This window comes from Athene cunicularia (genome assembly GCF_003259725.1).
Source record: "Athene cunicularia isolate RWA chromosome 4 unlocalized genomic scaffold, athCun1 chr4_part1, whole genome shotgun sequence".
NCBI lineage: Eukaryota > Metazoa > Chordata > Aves > Strigiformes > Strigidae > Athene > Athene cunicularia.
In genome coordinates this window covers 28,395,261-28,415,278 of record NW_020799098.1, presented here as the reverse complement: position 1 = coordinate 28,415,278, position 20,018 = coordinate 28,395,261, and the positions used below count along the sequence as shown (strand labels likewise).

The 20,018-nt window shown below is 37.7% G+C and overlaps 1 protein-coding gene across 1 annotated transcript; it reads right to left on the bottom strand.

Moving 5' to 3' along the window:
• Positions 1 to 755: 755 nt before the first annotated feature.
• Positions 756 to 18,712, bottom strand: SPATA18 (spermatogenesis associated 18). Its single transcript, XM_026846977.1, has 12 exons — positions 18,683 to 18,712; positions 18,470 to 18,575; positions 18,267 to 18,382; positions 16,666 to 16,784; positions 8,402 to 8,536; positions 7,532 to 7,760; positions 6,369 to 6,527; positions 5,648 to 5,823; positions 3,570 to 3,693; positions 3,175 to 3,243; positions 2,314 to 2,359; positions 756 to 1,844 (listed from the first exon to the last, which is right to left on the bottom strand). The coding sequence occupies exons 1-12, from the start codon at positions 18,710 to 18,712 to the stop codon at positions 1,837 to 1,839; spliced, it is 1,317 nt and encodes a 438-aa protein (XP_026702778.1). The 3' UTR covers positions 756 to 1,836.
• Positions 18,713 to 20,018: the final 1,306 nt, after the last annotated feature.

Sequence of the window (20,018 nt, the reverse complement as noted above, 5' to 3'; positions counted from 1 at the left end):
TTTCTTCTGTTGCCACACAAGTTGCAGGTGCTCTGTTTTTCCAGAACTGTGGCAGTTTTAGTCATGAGATCAGTGCAGAAATATGCAGGGTTACTTCAAGCTCAGATCCATAGCTGTGACCAACAATCAGGCTCTTAGAAGAGGAAATATATTGCTTTTGCATTTTCTCTTGTGACTTTCTTAGATAACAAGAAAGTATGCCACTTACATGCACATGCCTTTGTGCCCCCTTAGTTCAGAGTGGCTCTGTGAATAACTCTTTATGTACAGGACCTCAATTTTGTTCTCATCAGTTACTAATAGGCCCAATTCCAGTGAAAATACATGTGTAGAACTAGAGTGACAGCTGCTCCACAGCTTATGGGGACCAATGCTAAAGTCTGCCTGAAATTGATCCTCTGCCAAAGAGTCTTGTGACAAAGTCTTAAGCCATACAGGTAGAGAGAAAGAGCATGGATTTGTCAATCTGCATAAGATCCTTGGAAAGGGATCATAAAATCTGGTCCGGTACCTTAATTTTAAGGACGACATCATTTCAGAACTAATGAAATTATTTGTGTTCATGTTATTACAGTAGTACTAATGAAATATCATGTTTCAGGACATAGGCTGATTAAAAGAGGAGACAAAAAGGAATTTTTCCTCCTTCTCATTGTTTACATTCCAAAATTGTGGAGATGAGTTTGGGGAAAACTCCACATAACTTTGAAGCATCAGGCATTGACTGTAATGAGACAGTGGAGTTGGTGATTCTATGTATCTATGTAAAAGCACAAGGCCCCAAGCTGTCACTTGTGTGGCTTCTATTTAAGGCTGGCCTTACAGATGAGGTTCTGAGAGAAAGACATCATCAGTCCTCTCAAAGACAGAAATGCTGATATTAAATAAATATCTACAAGGCGAACAAACTATAAGTTCCAGAATAAAATCTCTTCAGGTCTCTAATTTTTACACTTAAAATGTAATAACGCCCACTGTAGGAGATAACTGGACAGGTTTTTTTCACTGTATTCACAAGAATTACTAATCTACCAGTCTAGTATGAAGGCCCACTAAAAGTGATACCAAATAGGCCACCTGAAGTAAATATTTCAAGCCTACAAATAGTCAGTGGTACGCTTTCAAAATACTCTAAGTTCCAAACTACAAATTTTCATTATATTCATTTCTAAGTAACTGTATTTAACAAGGACTATTACTGTCTTGCTAAAGCACATACCCATGCTTTCACAGATAAATGTCAATGAAGTCCTGGAGGTTGCTGGAGTATTGGTAGTTTATGACTGTTCTGTGCAACTTCAGCATTGTAGTTAGAAAATTCAGTTTACCACAAGGTCATATTTAAAATGATGCTGTGTGAGACTGGCACATCCTAAGATTATTGACATTTTCTAGAATTGTAAATAAGCACCAATTAATGAAATTGTTTTTAAGTAACAGCTAACCTCAACATTCTGCAATATTTGCCATTTAGGTTATATGAAACATCCTATCAAGATAAACTGTATCGTTTGGTATCTGTGGAAAAAATTCTACATGCAATCATTCCATCTCCACCTGCAGGATTACAGCATGAATTCCTCAGTGCTCTGCAAATTTTGCCAAATGAGTATGATCCTGTATTGTATCCACTTTTTTTTTCTAAATCAGAAGGGTTAAATTAGTTTCTAAAATTATAAATAAGCTTTCTATAATTCTAAAAGCCACACTGAACATAAACGCCATTTGGAGTGACAGTTGCCATTCACATTATTGCAAGATTTGAGGTATTCTTGAAAAGGCACCAGTGAAGTCATTGGATCCGGATGTACTGAATCACAACAGGAACATGTTCAGTTAATGCCCTATTGAATAAAGAGACACATTTCAGTACAACTATTTTTTTTAAAATTGGCTTGGCTTCAAGATGGGCACACATTCATACTGTTTGAAATCCCTCACTTCACTGTCACTGCTTAGCTGTCTCTTTGGATTTTGAAAGGCATGGAGGCAGCAGGCATGTAGCTAACTATCTCTTGTGTAGAGCAGAGAACAAGTTTTACTTACTACAGAAATGGTCACAATAAAGGCAACCAGCAGAGAGAACTCATGACAGTGGTCTGAGTAGAGTGAAAAACAGGCTCGTCTCTGAGTCAGAAATTTCAGCCTTTTTCCACACACAGAAAAGAAAGGGGCTACCCATTTTCAAAATAAGAGTTGGATAAGTATTTGAGAGTCAAAAACCTTCACCGTGTTATTTTGACTCTTTGCTCAGTCATTTAAGGGCATAATGTGAAAACCATGAAATCATTATGAACTAATATGCCCACTTACTTGGTCTTATGCGCCTGAGTGGTGAGAGGCTGCGGCTTCGAGACAACTGCAAGACAAACAGAAAAGGACACTCAGGTGTGCTAAAGAACTGTACCCAAGGCAGGCACCTGGGGACCCACCAACATTCAGAAAATTTGTGCATGTCTCTCAGTGCAGCTCCACTGCTACAAAGTCAAATTCAAAACTTTCCAGTTTTTCTTTCACACCCTGCACACACATAAAAGTGAGCCTTACCCAAAGCCTCTCACATTTCCAGTATTCACATTTAAAGTTGAGTCCACCCATATCAGTTTAATAAGATAGGCTAACAATTAGAAATAGAAATTAGACAAGATTTTTACAAAAAAAAATTAATACAATTGTGTAACTATACCACATGCAGAACTCTGTGAAGGTTTTATATACCTTATTAGTACCACCTCAGTTCTTCCCCTCCTGCCCACCCTACACTGATTTTCTGCTCATTTGAGGCATTAGAGGGTAAATCCAGATTGCCAATTCAAGGAGGCAGGGACTATGTCTATATATGTACTGCAAGATGACTAAAACACTTCCAAGATGATGCAAATAGCTATTCAGAGGGTAGTGAAGCAATGAGAAATAGAGGGAAGGCATTCCCAGATGCACAATTGATATTTCTGTGTATTTAACTATGGTCTACTCATACAGTATTTCCACTGATAATTACATACAAGGCAATAACTATGTGTCAGTTCAGCTTCACCTCATTCCAGACCCAAAGGCATTTATTCCCAATGTTAAAATGTACATGTGGTACATCAGCAGTTTTAAAAGGTGCCTGCATTCCGAGTTTAAAATACTTGATGCTGTTTATACTACAAGCATTCAGCTGGGACTTACATGATGAGATAGAAGTGGACTGGTGCTACGGCTGGGGCTTCTGCTTCTAGTTCTACTTCTGCGAGACCACTACAAGAGAAGAGTTTGACAAACCTCTTTCGAGAGAGCGTATTTAATAAAAGGCAGACTTGCCATGCTGGAGACAAGGCTTGAGGACAGATAGTAAACAGTAAACTTTCTCCTTAGAACAGGCTCTGCCAACAATCATACATCTGCATAATGCAAACATTAAGGCAAATGGAACTATTCCATCCTAAAAACAGGATAAGGCACTACAACCTAACTGATACTTGATAAACACAATTCCAGCCATATAGGGAACAATCAAGAGTTTATCTTTTTAAACAGTGTTTAAATCCAATGACTTCCCTTAACATGTTTCTTAAAGTACATACCAGAGTTCCTCTTTTTGTGACTGCCTCTCCCTTCACAATTACATTATCATTTTCCATCAGAGCAGGCCATACATGATAGGCCACCAAGACAGCTGTGAAATCAGAGTCAAAACTACGATGGTACCTGTTGAAACAGAGTACAAGAAATGTCTGCATATAAATGCCAAAAGATAAATATGATGCTTCAAGTCAATGTTGATAAAAAGCAGAATACTAGTTACAACTCAAACATCTTTCTTGACAATACTTCCGCATCACAAAAATAAGTATTCTTTAAGTGAACCTGTAAAAGAAATGCATTTGTAAGACTGACTTAGCAGAATATAGACAGAATACAGTCTACTTATAACAAGAGACACTCCAATAAAACCATCTCGCACTTCAGAAGGCCGCTAGATCATGTTCTTGCATAAGCCCCACACAAGCCAGGGTCCTTGGGTCCACTGGCAGATTCAATTCCTGAGATTCCTGAGCAGCATTTTGGCAGACATATTCATTCCATCATCCTGGAATATCTTATTAAAACAAGACCCCTATACAGTATTTTTGTAATACCCCTTATCTCAAACCTAAAGTTACATCCTAGTATCTTAAGAGACATAAGAGGCAATTGTGTTAGCAAGATCCTCAGATATTGATAATGAAACAGTGTCTTTTTGGCTAAGAAAAAATATTTTGAAGGCCTGTATTAACATACCAAATATGTATTACCTCCCTAAGTCTGCAATATTGGCTGAAAAATACATGTCTGGCTTATGGATTCAAACTCAAAACAAATACAAAATAGCAATGTATCTATACATTAGTAAGGTATATACAATAGCAATTTATATAAAATAAAGCTGTAAACAGAGGCATGAGATTTCCCATGAAGGAAGGTATATGGCACAATGAGGCTTGGTCAGCCCTTTTATAGAATGGTATGACACACAACTAACAGAGCTATTTTAATTTCTACAAATTTTGCTCAATCTCTGTGTACTACACATACATGCTATAGATACAAACATATATATGCCACATCTATACAGATGGATAGATGTGTGTATATATGTCTCTCGCAAAAGTGCATATAAACACATTACAGATGGTTTTTTTTTTTGAAGGCCACACACATCAAGTAGGTGGAGAAATCATCCCAAGACTATACCATAGCATTGTTGTCTTCTTAATTCAGCCAGTTGCTTTGGGTATCAAATAGCTAACTGCCCAATATTTGGACAGGATCATTAAGTAGTCATGTATGACTTTGCACTCCCCTGCACTCTTCTATTTCTCTCCTTGGCTTCTCAAGTTCTTCCCCATCTGGGTTCCATCCTATTTTAAATTATTATTAGAAGCCTCCTTATTGTTGTGGCTTTTCTTGCTTTTGAGATTTTTTTTTTTTTTTTTTTTTTTTGAGTTGGCAATCCCATTAGTTTTTCTTGAAAGCATGGAAGTACCCTACTGTTCTCTGCCAGCTAACAAAGCAGCCAGCCCTGACCCTATGGAAAAAAGAAAAACTGTATTATGGTGTGCATTGTTTAAACAAAGTTACCATTTTTAAAGGCATTTTTATTTTTTCTCAGCTCTAAACCAGAAGAGAGTGTATTATGATCCATATGTTGTACAGGAGCCACAATCAGGAGGTCATAACACAAATGTTGATGATCCTCATATCAGACACTCAGATCTCAGTAAATGTGATTTTTACAAAATGGGCCAGAAAGAAGGAAAAAAGATGCACACATTTTATAACCACTGGAGGCAGACTAAACAGGGAAAGGAAAACTGGTGATCATTTTCCTCTTAAAGGTTAAATTAATTATGCTCTAAAGACTGAAGTTTATCTAGAAAATTGCTCTGCTGTTCATTAAAAAAAAAAACCTGTTAACACTGGTCTACCTCCTGGCATTTATACACCATCATAAAGCTTAAAGACATACGAAATTCACTACCGAGAAGGAATCTTTGCCCCAAATTAATGTTTAGCTTAAATCTGAAACTTTATGTTAAAACAGGAAAGTAGTAGACTATACAACCTGATGGATTTTTTTTTTTAAATAGTAAGAATCCAACTGAAAATAAAGAGTTCTTACTTGGTCTCACTGAAAAGTTCTCTATCAGTACCAAAGGCAATATCGAGAGGAGGAGTGAGTGTCTGCATTGAAAAAGCCATACGGCACAACTCTCGAATCAAAGTGCTGATTACAATGAAATCAATTTCTGGTGGAAATGAAATCTTTGGGTTGATGTTCATGGAGCGAATTACTTCCTGAAAATAAACACAGTTGAGTATTTTGAGCTAATACTTTTATTCATGGACAAGTACGGAAATCCGTCCTAAACATATCTCTCAGATTTCTACATTTAAAAATCAGTATAAGAAGCTCCCAGCAATGTTGTCTTAGGTTATTCCAGAAAATATTAGCTTCACAAAGAATGTGGTGCTGTTTTAGAAATAAAGTATGAGCTACATCATTGACATCAACCTTAGGAGGGAGATGCAGTTTTTCAGTAGATCACAGAATTTAAGAAAAGTATGAAATTTAGCTTGCATTTATTTAAGACAGTTACACTGTATCTTTCAAAAAATATTATTGTGGCAGAGACGTTCTAGTTACAGGCAAATAAAACAAGTAATTACCGGGTCATACCACAATATTATTTTGGAAAATAAAGACATAGCTATAAGACATAAAATTAATGCAATAAACTAGAAATGCACTATAACCTGAAGAAGAAGAAAGTTTACACACTCTGAATTTATTAGCTACTGAAATAGGTCAGCACATCCCTTCCCCACCGCCCTTGACTTACATTGACACTGGCTTGAACATCATACAGATCCTCATGACGAACTATATAATCCAGGACAGTGTCTTCAAGTGACTCGGGCCCCGAGTGACCTAGAGACAGAGTATCTCTTACACGTATTTTGAGCTGCCTGTAGGCCATCTTTGCTGCATGAAAAGACTCCTGCAAACATAAAGAACATCTAGTTAAATCCAGGAGACTGAGATTAATTTTTTATCAATTATCTGAGAGGATGTATCATCATTGTAAGGAGGAATATAAAACACTGCTGTAAAAGTGAAAGTTAAAACCAGTACTCATTTGGGAGGACTTTTCTGATTAAATCAAGTGCCATTTATTTGCAGAAGATGGGACTGAAAAAGCTTCACACATAACCTATTTTTATGTAGTATGCCATCACATACCCACTATCAATGGAATCACATTCAAGGCTATCAAGAGGAGAATTCACCACAGCCTAATTTGTCAGACAGGAGCACCTCTTGTCTATGAGGTAGAAAGGTTGAATTGGAGAGCGTAAACTGAATGACAGTGAGGGGGGGAAAAAACTTCAGTAAATTAAATGTGCTTGGGATTACACACATTGAGACACACACTACCTCTCTGACATGGGTATGCACTACAATTTTATAGAAAAGAAGATTGACTACAGAAAAATTAAAACAAATTTCTTCAGAGCTCATAGTAAATGCGAGGTGTCTAGGTAAACATGAGGCATCTAAGTAATTTCATGGGACCAAATAAAACTAGAAAGGCACATAGCTACAAGCAAGAGGGAAGCATGATATGGAAAGACTTCTTTAGCTTTCTAAAATGTAGTATTCCCAGAAGAATTCATCTAAATGAGACAGTTTTAGCGCAGGAATCATCGACCTTTCAGATCCATACAGTCTTCTTATGCATCCCTTTTAGCACCTGTACCATTGATCACTGACCTTGTTCTAATGTTGGGACAGAAGAGTCAGAAAAGGACACTATATTGAGAGTTCAGTGTAAAAGTATGAGGTAAAGAAAGGAAAAAAAAAATCAAAGGGGGGAATAAAAGAAGAGAAGCTTCTCTGTACTTCACATAAATGCTAATTTACACACAATTTAATCCAATCCAGCCATAATATTTTATAAAACATTTCTGGCCTGCCAAACAAGAAATGTTATTGTTTACTTACCACAGCTGCAATGTATATTATCCTCTGTACCATTTCCATGTCACTGACATACGTCCTCAAAAGGGTCTCTGCATCCAAGCGTTCCTGAGCATAAATGTCACCAAAACGAGCTATCAAGCAGGCGCGACGTGAAGCATTTGTACGCCTGGCTCGGCCAGGTGAGCAGCTCCTCGGGGGTGATGACTTGTTCTCCCTGTGCCTTGGGAAAGGAGAGCAGCTCCGTGCAAGCCTATGACAGACATGTAAAGAAGCATGAGGTCAATTCACCATGCTCAGATGCTTTTGCCTAGTGCACTGAGTTTTGTGCCATTTTAATTATTACCAGGGTAAGCTGACATTTTTCACCAAAAAAATTAAAAACAAAGCTGCAGCTGGTTAGGCTAATATGAAGGCATTTGTGTCAATACATTTTATTGGCTAAAGCCTGAACAATACATATAAAGTAATTCCTTCTGTGTACAGCCAAGCACTTTGTTCTGGGGAAACACACTTCTAACTAGTAATACTTTGGAGATTTGTTCCTCTTTCTCACTTGTTTGACTTAAAACCACTATAGTGGTACTGAATGTAATAAGTTCTGCCCTCTAATGGTACAGTATTCAAAGAGAACTTATAAACAAAAAACCTAACCATCTCTTTTTAACCTGTACAGTTGTTCTCAATGTATTTTGTAAAGCTGCTCTCTATTGTTTTGCCAGAAACTTAACACAGCCTGAAACTTAACAGCCTGGGCACTAGGATAAATCAGTTAAAGCATTTAACCTTCGTAACAGAGTACAAAAGATTAGCTTTTGTTTATACTTCAATTTCAAATGAGAGACAATTCTTGCTATTCTCCAATTCAGTGATTTCTCTGAATAATGCCTCTACCTGCTCTGCAGAACAGACTTTTGGGCATCCAGGATAGAAATCTCATCCCGCAGTATTTGAATCTGCTGCTCATAATCATTCAGACGATCTAACTTCCTCAGGGCGTCCTCCTCTTGAGCACGGGAAGTCTTCAGACTTAACCACACAGAATAAATTCAGTCACAAGATGTCCTTCTACTGATGCAAACTATCTATCAATTAACCCTCATCACCAAACAAAAAGAACAGAAGAAAAGGAGAAATATTGAAGAAGCTCCTTATGCTGAAATACAGAGAAATCAAGAGTTCAGAAAAGCATACTCTCAATTACACTTCAAAGTGTGAAAGTGTATTGTGGCAGGAGACTGGATACACTATGCTTTATGTTGCAGGAGAGATCATTGGTTAGCATTTGGTCTCCTGGTACTATCTCAGATGATGAGGTCTAAGAAATGGTTTCTTTCTCATATTTAAGATGTGAACTAAACCAGCACATTTCTTTCCTACAGTTTAAGATTCTAGGTACTTTCTTATATCAGGTCCTCAGGTTTTTTGCTTTTCTTTGCTGGAATATATTAGTCAGTCAAAGGATATCACCAGTGATGTTATTCAAGTAATATCAAGAGCTAATGATTCCTCTTCTGGTCTTTCTAAGAGAGGCAGTGTTTCTTAAACATTGGCAAACAAACAGCTAAGCAATTTTATCTTTTGTCCTTTATTCTTAATGTTAGAAAGTATCCCAACATCTCTGCTTTCCCTCCTAACACAGATATTACTGTTGTTTTCCTCTTTCAAACAGGAAGGAAAAAAAAAAAAAAGCAAGAAAAAAAAGAAAGCAGTTTTGTATTCTTTTTGGAGGCATTCAATCTGTCCTTCCTTTTCTGATCCTGGTGACATTTGTGAGGAACTGAACCAATGAAAGCTGTAACACCTATCAGTTGACAAACTTCCTGTTCTGACTTTCTAAGGAGCAAGGCTGACTAAGAGGACCACAGATAACAAGGCCGGTGCATCTGCTAAGAGGAAAGACTGTCCTTCTGACCTGGGTAGGAAAAGCTGCAGATATTACAATCCCATGGACATCCTTAGTCAGCTCCTCCAGCAAGGACTTCTAGCATAGTGGTAGTAGAAGAGAGCAAAGAATTCTAATGTAAAGAATAACTGGGAAAGGAAAGTAGATTTGGGAAGACAAGTTCTAGAGATAGAAATGAGAGGGGGAATCATTATGTAACCAAAAAAAAAGTGGAAGAGAAGCTTATATATAATATGTAACACACTAGTTGGGCTTTCTTTAAATTGCCATGATAGGCAATGCTTCAGAAAATGCAGTATTAATAACATAAAAAGTAATCATGTCCCTTCTGTATTATTTTCTTTTTGCTATTTACCCCTATTCAAATGGAGATTTTTTGAAAGTTTTAAAGCAATTTTTGATGGTCTTTATGTCACTGATGTGAGATCCACAAAAGTCTCATCTTCTCATCATGACAGCAGATAATCATTACAAATACAGATGTTTAATTATAGGTCTGCCTTTATCAGGAGAGGGAGGGGAAAACAAACAGGAAAGCATAACAGACTGAAATGCAGGAATACCTGCATCTGTCATTGTTCATCACAAGTCATACGGTAAGTCACAAACATAAGAAAAGCCACCACTGAAAATGTATGTTTCTTTCTTTGTAAGAAAAGCTAAATACCAAAAGGAAAAAAACAACCTTAAGACAGACAGATTTATGAATTACCAGTGCTGACTTCTGTAAGCCTTAACACTAATCCTTTCCATGCTAATTACATCTATGCAGTATTCAGTTTCCCGTTCTCTTGTTCATTCACTCTACTACTAAATATTAGTCTGAAACGAAGAGAGCATTATCATCTTTCTGTTAAGGTTAGAGATGTAGATGCTACAAAAAATAATGTGAGCAAACAGGGCAAAATGTAGTTCTTAGAAAAAAATCAGAACAGTTTTTATAACCCATTTTTATTTTAAGGCTATAACTAGTGTTTTAAACTCCACCATCTAACTCTTTAAAAATAAAATGGGCATTTTCAGCCAGTTTTTCCAGAGAAAATACAACAACAACAGCCTTGAGAATTTCTGTCAAGTATCTCCTTAATGCTGTTGGGATAAAGAAGCCTACTGCTACACTCCAGTTTCAAACAATTCATTAACAATTAAGTCTCTCACAGTTCCCCCAGTCCTTGGGCTAAGCCTGATTCATTCAGTCAGATTCCCTTGAAATTCAAGGTGAGCACAACTCTACCTATGTAATTTTTAGCCAATAATTTCTTTAACCTATTTTTGAGAGACTCCTGCAACCACAATACAAGGTCTTGAGGTAACTGTTATCAATTACAAAATTGATAGAAGGTAATTGTTATCAATTACAAAATGTGTCTATCAAAATTTCTTCCTGCCAATTTATGTAATAGGTCCTCTGTACAGCAGACCAGAAAATAAAAGTCCTCTTGATCTCATTTACTTTAAAGGAGTCATCTGGCTTTGTTAAGTTTGATTAGACCTTGGCACAAGTCTAAGCATCCTAGTAGTAAGCTTCTACTATTTATAATAGTACTAATGGGATTTTGTTCAGTCTGCATATAACAGTTTAGTACACTATTTTTTGTCTTCCCTGAAGAACTTCCAATTACTTTTATATGTTGTTACTCATTTTTTAAAAACTGACATTTTTCTTCATAATTCTGCAGCAAATATATAAATCCTTTTATAATTAATATCTTGATACAACAAAAGCTTATAATGACTATAGAATTTAATTATATTGAGTCTAGACCACATTTGCCCTAACGGCTCAGGAGATCAAGTTGTCTTGCAAAACATGGTTTGATTTAAGTATGCGAGACAGATAGGCTATAGACAACAGGAATGAGATTATTAGCTATTACAAAAGTCTCTAAAAACAAGTTTACAGACAAAGATGAAAAGGACACTCCTGGCATAACTGTTTCTCATGTAAAAAACCAAAACAAAACAAAACAAAAACAAACAAAAACACACACACACAAAAAAAACCAAAACAAAAACAACAAAACCCATACTAACCAAGAAAACCCCCACCAAACAAAAAACCCAAACTTGCCCTAAATGTCACAGATCAGTCCTGACCTCACTTTCTCTACTTTTAGAAGGATTCTGGTTTTGACAGGCAGGTGAAGACTCGGTAAATTTGATTTCACCCAACTAAAAGGGTTCAAATTTTGAAAAGATGATTCACAGAACATGACAAATAGCACCTTCAATCAGAAGTTGAACACCCAGGCAGAAGATGGACATATAGAGTGCCAGCTAAACTAAGAGCAAACATGAACTATAACTACATGGAGATTACAGAATTCCAGGATTCGTAGAAGACAGGAATGTTTTATTTTCTATCCATAGTACAAGTAGCAACATGAATTTCTGTACAGTCTGCATTAAGACCTACACATGGAAACAGTGAGATGTTTTATTCCCTACTAATAGTTTTAATTGGGAAGACAGCAGTCAGGTTATATCTAAGAATTAAGGAGTTATAAGGTACTTTTCACCCCACAAATCAAAAGAGCCCATTTTATAGAATATGGGCCTAGACCCCAGGGAGCCATCCAAAAAACTAAAATTCAGAAGTGATCAACACTTGCTAAGAAAGTCTATGGATAAAATCTGACATTATTCTAGAAGCAATGATAAACATCCAGAGATGAAGAAACGATATTCAACTTGATATTGGAAGTAGAGACTCTAACGGCCTGAATTTTTTTGTTTGCTTATCTTTATCAGGAGTAACTCATCTCCTCTCAGTTGCCCTAAAAGGAGAGAAATTCATGGGCAGTTATATTCTTTCCTACAGCGTAAGCAGCAAAGTCAAGTTTTATCCATTTTTAAAAGGAGCAATGTTATTTAACTGAAAAACTGCAAGCATTTATTTAACCAGTATTACTATAGTTCTGTTATTGAAATGTCAGTTATCACAAGAGTCACATGCTGTTGAAATTAATATCAACTACGTTTGTGTCCTTTTCTGATAATAGAACACAAAAAAAAACCCAAAAGAAACCCAAAACCCCCCTACATGGGCTACATTTCATAACAGTGAAGAATTATTATTGCTTCTACAACTGCCTGTAGGTCAAGCCACAAAAGGAAACTAGTTTTAAGGACTCCTGTATTGAAATGGAAAGGTAGGTGTCCCAGCTGCACCCTTACTGATCCAGATTAACTTTCCAGATGTGACCAAAACACTTAGGACCTCAAAAAACATTTTAAAATCAGAGATGTCAACATTACCAATAGCCATTACTTCTGTGCATACAGGCAAAAGGATTTGGCAAAAATAGTCTAAAATAAAAGTATAAAGAACTTTATCTTAAGATAGACAGACTGAAGTGTCTTCTACTTAACACACAAGTAACTTCCACGAGCATCATAGCAAATTGCAAACAATGGTTTCTGGCTATATTCAGAATATGGGTCTCTCCTATTTAACTCCATCTACAAGACTCAAATGCTATAAAGCTGCTAGTTTCAAAGTAATCTTTCCTATACTTTTTTCTTTAGGGTGAAGAAGTGCAGCCATAATGTTTTTTCTTACGTGAGTCTACTTATGCTAATTCTCTCTCTGTAACACCAAGAAGCAAAGCTACAGGATGCTAAGGAGCTAGACCTACTTTTTGCTATAGCATAGGACAGTATAGGCTAAACATAACGTGCTCAGGTAAATGACAGACTGTCTCTGCATGCTGACTTTCTACCACAAATACCCCAAGACTCAATTTTTCTTATTCTGCTTTTTAGCTGAACAGTTTCAACTTCTGCTGCCAGAAGAGTAGTTGTTGACATGGTCTTTGTGTCTTCAAGAGCCAGCTGGGTTTTTGCCAGACTGCAAGAAAAATTAATAACCTTCATGGTAAAGGCTGAGTTTCTACAAGAGAATTAAATACAAACTGGCTAAGCAGACCAAATCCATACCCGTTTAACATCTGAAAACAATCACACAGTGGGCTTTGTGCAGACTATCAGCATGCAAATAGATGATAAAAGGTCATATCTGACTATGTAATAACAGAATTATATTGCTACAACCCATTATTTTTCATTAAGACTAAATTCCAGTTTCTCTACCGATTTCAACAATTTACAGCAATCAGAATGACTTCACTGTCCATAGATGAAAAAGAATTAATGTCCAAGATCCCTCCTGCACCTGTCCCCTGATTGCTAATAACTACACAATCATTAATCTGTTCTGCATCATCTTGAAAGGATCAGCTCTGAAATTTCCATGCATGACTTCATCTCTGTTTGAATTACCTCTTCCCAACCCTCCACCTTCCAGACTTCTACCTTTGCAAACCACAGCCAACACCTCCCTGACCTCACTGCAGAGAAATGCAACCCACAAACTGTACAAAAGCTTTACCAATGATTTCCCATTATGCAGGAGCTTGTCCAACATGACTTTCTTGATGAAAACTGCCACACTCACTCCAATCTGTATTAATGAACAACTTCCCTTGTGCTTCTCACCTTGACCATCCAACACTTTTCTCCAGCTCACTGAATAATTTTTCTAGCCACACAGAAGCATAGGACAAAATGCTTCACCCCTAAGCCAACCTTTATATATACACCCAAACCACAGAAGGGTTGATGTTGAAAGCCACCTCTGGAAGTCATCCAGTCCAACCCCCCTGCTCAAGCAGGGCCACCTAAACCCAGTTGCCCACAACCCTGTCCAGAGGGCTTTTGAATATCCCTCTGATGGAGACTTCACAACCTCCTCGGGCAACCTGTACCAGCGCTCAGTCACACTCACAGTAAAAAAGGGTTTCCTGATGTGCAGAGGGAACCTCCTGTGTTTCAGTTTATGCCATTGTCTACTTCTGTCACTGGGCACCACTACAAACAGCCTGGCTCTTGTCTGCTCTACACCCTCCCTTCAGGTATATATGTTAATAAGATCACCAATCTCCTATAACTCTCCTCTATACTTGGAAATATCAACAGAAAACAACTCCTTTGGTTATTAAACCTTCCAGGCTGGAATTATTTTGTAAGATTACATAATTCCAGCAAACCAGCTGAAATGCCAAAAAACCCTCTCTCTTCTTCCAAACATTGTGGGGTCCTTCTCTGACCCATCATGTCACTTTTGATATTTAATGTGTACTGCAAGATTACAAGATGGTTTTGTCCTCTTATCTTCTTTTCAGTGGGATGTGTTGATCTTTAACTCAGAGTTGACTGAGACTTTTCTACAGTGAAAAATTAAAATGCCTTCATTTATCTAAGATGAGACATAATAGATACTAGTATGTGTGGGTGAATAAAGGAAGAACAACTGATGTCACCTCCCTTGCCTTCTTGACAGTGTCCTACCCAACATCCTTGTCTCAAACTGGAGAGATACAGATTTGATGGACAGCCTAATTAATGGATAAGAAATTGGCTGAATGGCTGCACCCCAAGAGTTGCAGTCAACAGCTCAATGTCCAAATGGATATCAGTGACAAATGGTGTCCCTCAGGATCTGTGCTGGTACTGTTCAACTCTTTATTAATGACACTGACAGCAGGATTGAGTGCACCCTTAGCAAATTTGTGGATGACACGAAAGTGAGTGGTGCATTTGATATTCTTGAGGGAACAGATGCCATCCAAGGGAACCTCAACAGGTTTGAGTGGGCCCACGTGAATGTCACTAAGTTCAACAAGGCCAAGTGCAACCTGACACACCTGGACTGAGGTAATCAGTAGTATCAGTACAGACCAGAGGGGGGAAAAAATTATTAAGTCCTGTGGAGAAGGGCTTGCAGATAGTGGTAAATGAAAAACTAGAAATAAGCTGGCAATGTGCATTGCAGCCCAACAAGCGAATCATATCCTGGGCTGCATAAAAATAAGCATGGCCAGCAGGTCAAGGGAGGTGATTCTCCCCCTCTATTCCCCTTTCATAAGGCTCCAACTGGAGTACTATATCCAGCTCTAGGGTCCCCAGTACAAGACAGACATGGACCTGTTAAAGCAGATCCAGAAGAGGACCACAAAAATGATCAGAGGATTGGAACACCTGCAAAGAAAGGCTGAGATAGTTGGGATTGTTTAGCATGCAGAAGAGAAGGCTTCAGGGAGACCTTACTGCAGCTTACTGATAAGAAAGATGGAGAGACACTTTACTCCTTAGACCTCCCCTAGTGATAGGATGAGGTATAATGGTTTTAAACTGAAAGAGAGATTTAGATTGGAGTATAAGGAAGAAGTTCTTTACTGTGAGGTTGGTGAGACACTGGAACAGGTTGCTCAGAGAAGTTAGGGCTGTTCCCTCCCTGGAAGCGTTCAAGGCCAGGCTGGACAGGGTTTTGAGCAACCTGGTCTAGGAAGGGCGGTTGGAACTAGATTACCTTTGCTGGTTCCTCCCAACCCAAACTATTCTGTAACTCTACAGTCCTATGAAAGCAGGAGATATCTGCAAGATTAGGATACAAGATCCAATATTCTATTTAACCTCTTTAATCTAGCTAATACAGTTTGCAGTTCTGAGAACTTGATATTCTTAGAGTCACTTAGTAAGATCATTAAATTATATCACTTCTTGTACGCATGCAAGGACTGAACATCCATTGTTCTCATGCTAACAGGATGCATGAAAAACTGTCTGTCACTTGGAGCTACCTCTGAAATGGCCCTGGATCTGGCACTAACTGCACAAATCCATTTCCAAAACAATCATTCTGAGACTACAGGACTCCACAGAACGTGTTTTATGCAACTGGACAAAAAATGTTCAGTCCTAGTCACTTATTTGAAAATCTTTGTCTCTCCATATTATCACAGTGGGTTTTGATCATCTTTGATGTTCACATACTGATTACATACCATAACTAATTATGACATGTTGTAGATCCTTCAATAAGTGTTGCACTATAGCTACTCAATTGATTTTTATCAAGGTTTGCTCAGCATGCAACAGTTCACTGACTATAATTCCACTGGAATGGTCACACACTATGCAAAACCCTTTAATCTACAATGCTAGTATTTTTTCCAACTCCTCTGCCAGAAGCAAAATCTACCAAGTCAATTTATGAATGCGTGTATTACTATCATTTATACCCACCCCACTTTGGACACACATGGACAATCCAGAGCCTAGATGTATTTTGAAGCTCTGATTTTTAGCCATATATGAAACATTTTACAAATCTCCATCAGTGTCCAGATGTCAGGAGGAAAACATGGCTTGTTGAAAATCAAAACAAAAAAACCACAATTAATTCCCCTACTCTTGTTCCACATGGTCAAGCTGTAGACGAGTTGAAGTCAGTTCTTCCTGCAGCTCTTGAAGTTGAAAAGTCTGATTGCTGGCCAGCTCTTTCAGCTGCCTCTCTTCCTCAGTTGAATCCTACAATGAAACAAAATCACGCTCCTTCAATGTTCTACCTTATAGAATCCTTCAGCAATATAGTATAGTGTTATTAGCAGATGTATTTCTAAAGAGTTCAGTAAAGACCATTTCTAAAGTAACTGAAAACAAAAGCATAATTTCTAGAGAGATAAGCAAGCAATACCTTCCAGGCATAAAAACCAGACAATTATTAGGAAAAATCTTCACTTCATTTACACCTCATGATAGAGAATATGGAAGGTCTACATATGCAGATTTAATACCTGTATACACATCATCTGAACAAAGCATTCTTGCAAATGTGTTGTATGATGTTTTTTCCAGTCATCTTCTGACTGACTATATCACCAACTGAGGTAAAGTTTTTGGGAATTCATGTACACAAAACAGAAAAAGTTATTGGAACAGAGGAGGCAACTACTGTTGTTCCAGAAAGCACAGTGCTACACATGCAGCTCCATCTTTAACAACCTATAGATTTGCCCGATGCTACTGGAATCAAATAAATAACTGTGGAGCAGGCTTTTCTTTAAATTTTGAATGTCACATGCAATGACAAATCCATAACTGGTATACCAATTGTAGTGTCATTTATTATTATAATAAGACTTTTTTGGCAGAACCCTACTCCTGTAATGCATTAGAATCTGACTCTTAAGGGAATATCACTTTTCATTTGTATTTATTTAAACTATGAAATATTTTGAGAGAAGAGATGTAAAAATGATAAGTCATAGAAAATAGATACATCACTGTCAAATCTCTCAAGATCTTCAGTATTTTCCCCTAGTCTGCATCAACCAACACTCTTATTTTCTTTTGAAGCACAAAGCCACAGCAGATCTGTCTTTTCTGCTAAGAACTACTATAACCCCTTCAGTAAATATCAAATACATACTAACTCCAAATATCGAGTCAGGCATGTGGTGGTATCGTGATAGACATGAGCACTTTGGGGTTTTTTCTCTTCTGGAGACATTATAATGCTTAGATACTAAACAAAGATTTTTCTTTCTTCAAAAAAAAATAGAAAGAGTTCACAGATAAATGCATGGAGTTCATACACACCTTCAATTTACACATGTATTTTCAGTGTTAGGTTTTTACTAATAGAGATATGGCATAAATACTTCTATGATGTCTTTGCAAATGTAAAGGTGGCATAATTCTTTACCTAGAAAAGGAAAGTACAAAAACATAGCTTCTGTTACAAACCAAATTCCTCCATATTGTCACTCATTGTGAAACAGTGTAATCCCTAGAAGGCCAAAAGACACTTTAATCACCTCTTTGATTTCCCTTTCAAAGAAAACGTAAAATGAGACAGAGAAACAGCATAGGAGTCTCCATAAGCAACTAAGTATATATTTAATTAACCAAATCAGGGAGGGAAGCTATTATTAACAGAAAGTCATTAAAGCTCTCCTATGGGTATAAATTCACACTGTTCTATTCCCTTAAAATAAATTTTCTACATACCTGAGTGAGAGAGAGGTTGGTTTCAGAGAGCCTTCCTGAAGTAGCACGGGAAAAACAAGTCGCTAGCCATGGTAGGAGACGAGTTTTTATTGTTTCCACACCTGCATAATGCCCACCTAAAAAAATACATTCATTGAGAAACTGTGAGAACACTTACAGAAAGAGACAGAGCTTTAAAAGATGACACATGTGAAATAATTTACCTTCTCGAGATGTTTCATTGAGGATTGTGAAGAGCTGCCCTTGAATCTCAGAGTTTAACTCTATTATTTCACAGCATCGGTTCAGATTCTGATCACAGGAATTTATCTGTAAAATAATGTGTATTAATATATCCGCCTGGGTTTTCTTACTTAAAATTATTCCTGTTATGATCACAACTCTTTCTTCCTATAAATACTTCAAACTTTTCTTACTGCATCTGCTAGAATACATATCTTTATCATTGTTAACAGGTGAACGAACAAGACATCAGGTCTTCTATCACCCAGTTAATTCCCTAGTTGAGAAAACTTACTTCTTTCACCATTCATAAAGAAGACACAACCACAAATATCATGGATCTATGTTAAAAGTCTTCCAACACAGAGTTTTAAAAATAATGATAGGAGATAGTTGGATGAAAAAACATTAGTCCAAAATCTGATTTTCCATGTTAGCTGCAATAATACATATAAGGCTATTATCTTGCTTTGTCAACAGCCACATGAGCCCTCCATGCAATTTAATCTGATTTCTAAGAGCTACCAACTGAAACAAATACTGCCATAGAATGGGCAGTATCCAGCATTATGCCTAGGAAACAACAGAACAGCAAAACTACACCACTTTCAGCAAATGCAGTTCTGAAAAGGATGGGGTTAATCTGTCCAGGATGCTACTGCACCTGCCAGAACACATACTTTGTACCTGCTTCCTTAATCTTTACTCATAACCTGTGTATCACCTTCATTGTAGATCACCCTCTAGGTCTTCACACTTCAATGACTCCATGAGGTTTTTACAAGCTTCCAAAACGGCTCAAAAACTCTCACCCATTCCCCTGTCAGCTTGCATTTTGATTGCTGCAACATGCTTTCCTCTGGTCTCAAGGGGCACAGTCTCACCCTGCTAACCTCCACTAGACCACCACAGCAAAGTGCAATTTTCCAGCTCATTACACCAACAACATAACACCAATGGTGCTTCCATCTGCCAGCGCCTCCTTTTCTGCAATGACAGCCTGAAACTGCTCATCTTTGTTTCCCAAGACAACAGGGACTGCCCCATCTCTCTTATTATAGAGATTTCAGCTCCCACTATCGCTCAGCCCTCCCAAGGTCTGCCTTCACCATCCACTTGCAAGATTTTAAAATGCACACCTCTGTTCTTCCTCCTCTGATGTCCTGTACTTTGTGGTAACTTTACCAGCTACCCTCAAACTCTTCCTTAAAACTGTCCTTTCCCATAAATCCTGCAGAGGGTTACACTGACTGTCAATATGCTGTAACTCCTACATACCACAAAGTAAAGGAAAGAACTGGCTTCCCTTAAAAAGGCTGTGTCTCTGCTCAGCACCTTTTCTCACCAAACATAACACACAGTAGATGGTTACCGATTCACGACCAAATCAACTATCAGTGTCCAGAGGCTAACAAAACCCGGGAACACAGGAGTGAAACTCTGTCAAGGTTTTCCACTTGGAAGATTCACAATTGCCAAGCTTCATGTCCCTTCACCTCACCTGTCCCTAATTTTACACCTTCTCTACTG

Excerpts from the sequence above, each read along its gene's own strand:
- SPATA18 (XM_026846977.1), bottom strand. The coding sequence starts at position 18,712 with ATGATAAAGATATGTATTCTAGCAGATGCA. Across the intron at positions 8,537-16,665 it reads CTTGACCATGTGGAACAAGA|TCTGAAGACTTCCCGTGCTC; the intron begins GTAGGGGAATTA and ends TGTGTGGTTAAG. Across the intron at positions 7,761-8,401 it reads AAGTCTGTTCTGCAGAGCAG|GCTTGCACGGAGCTGCTCTC; the intron begins GTAGAGGCATTA and ends TGTCTGTCATAG.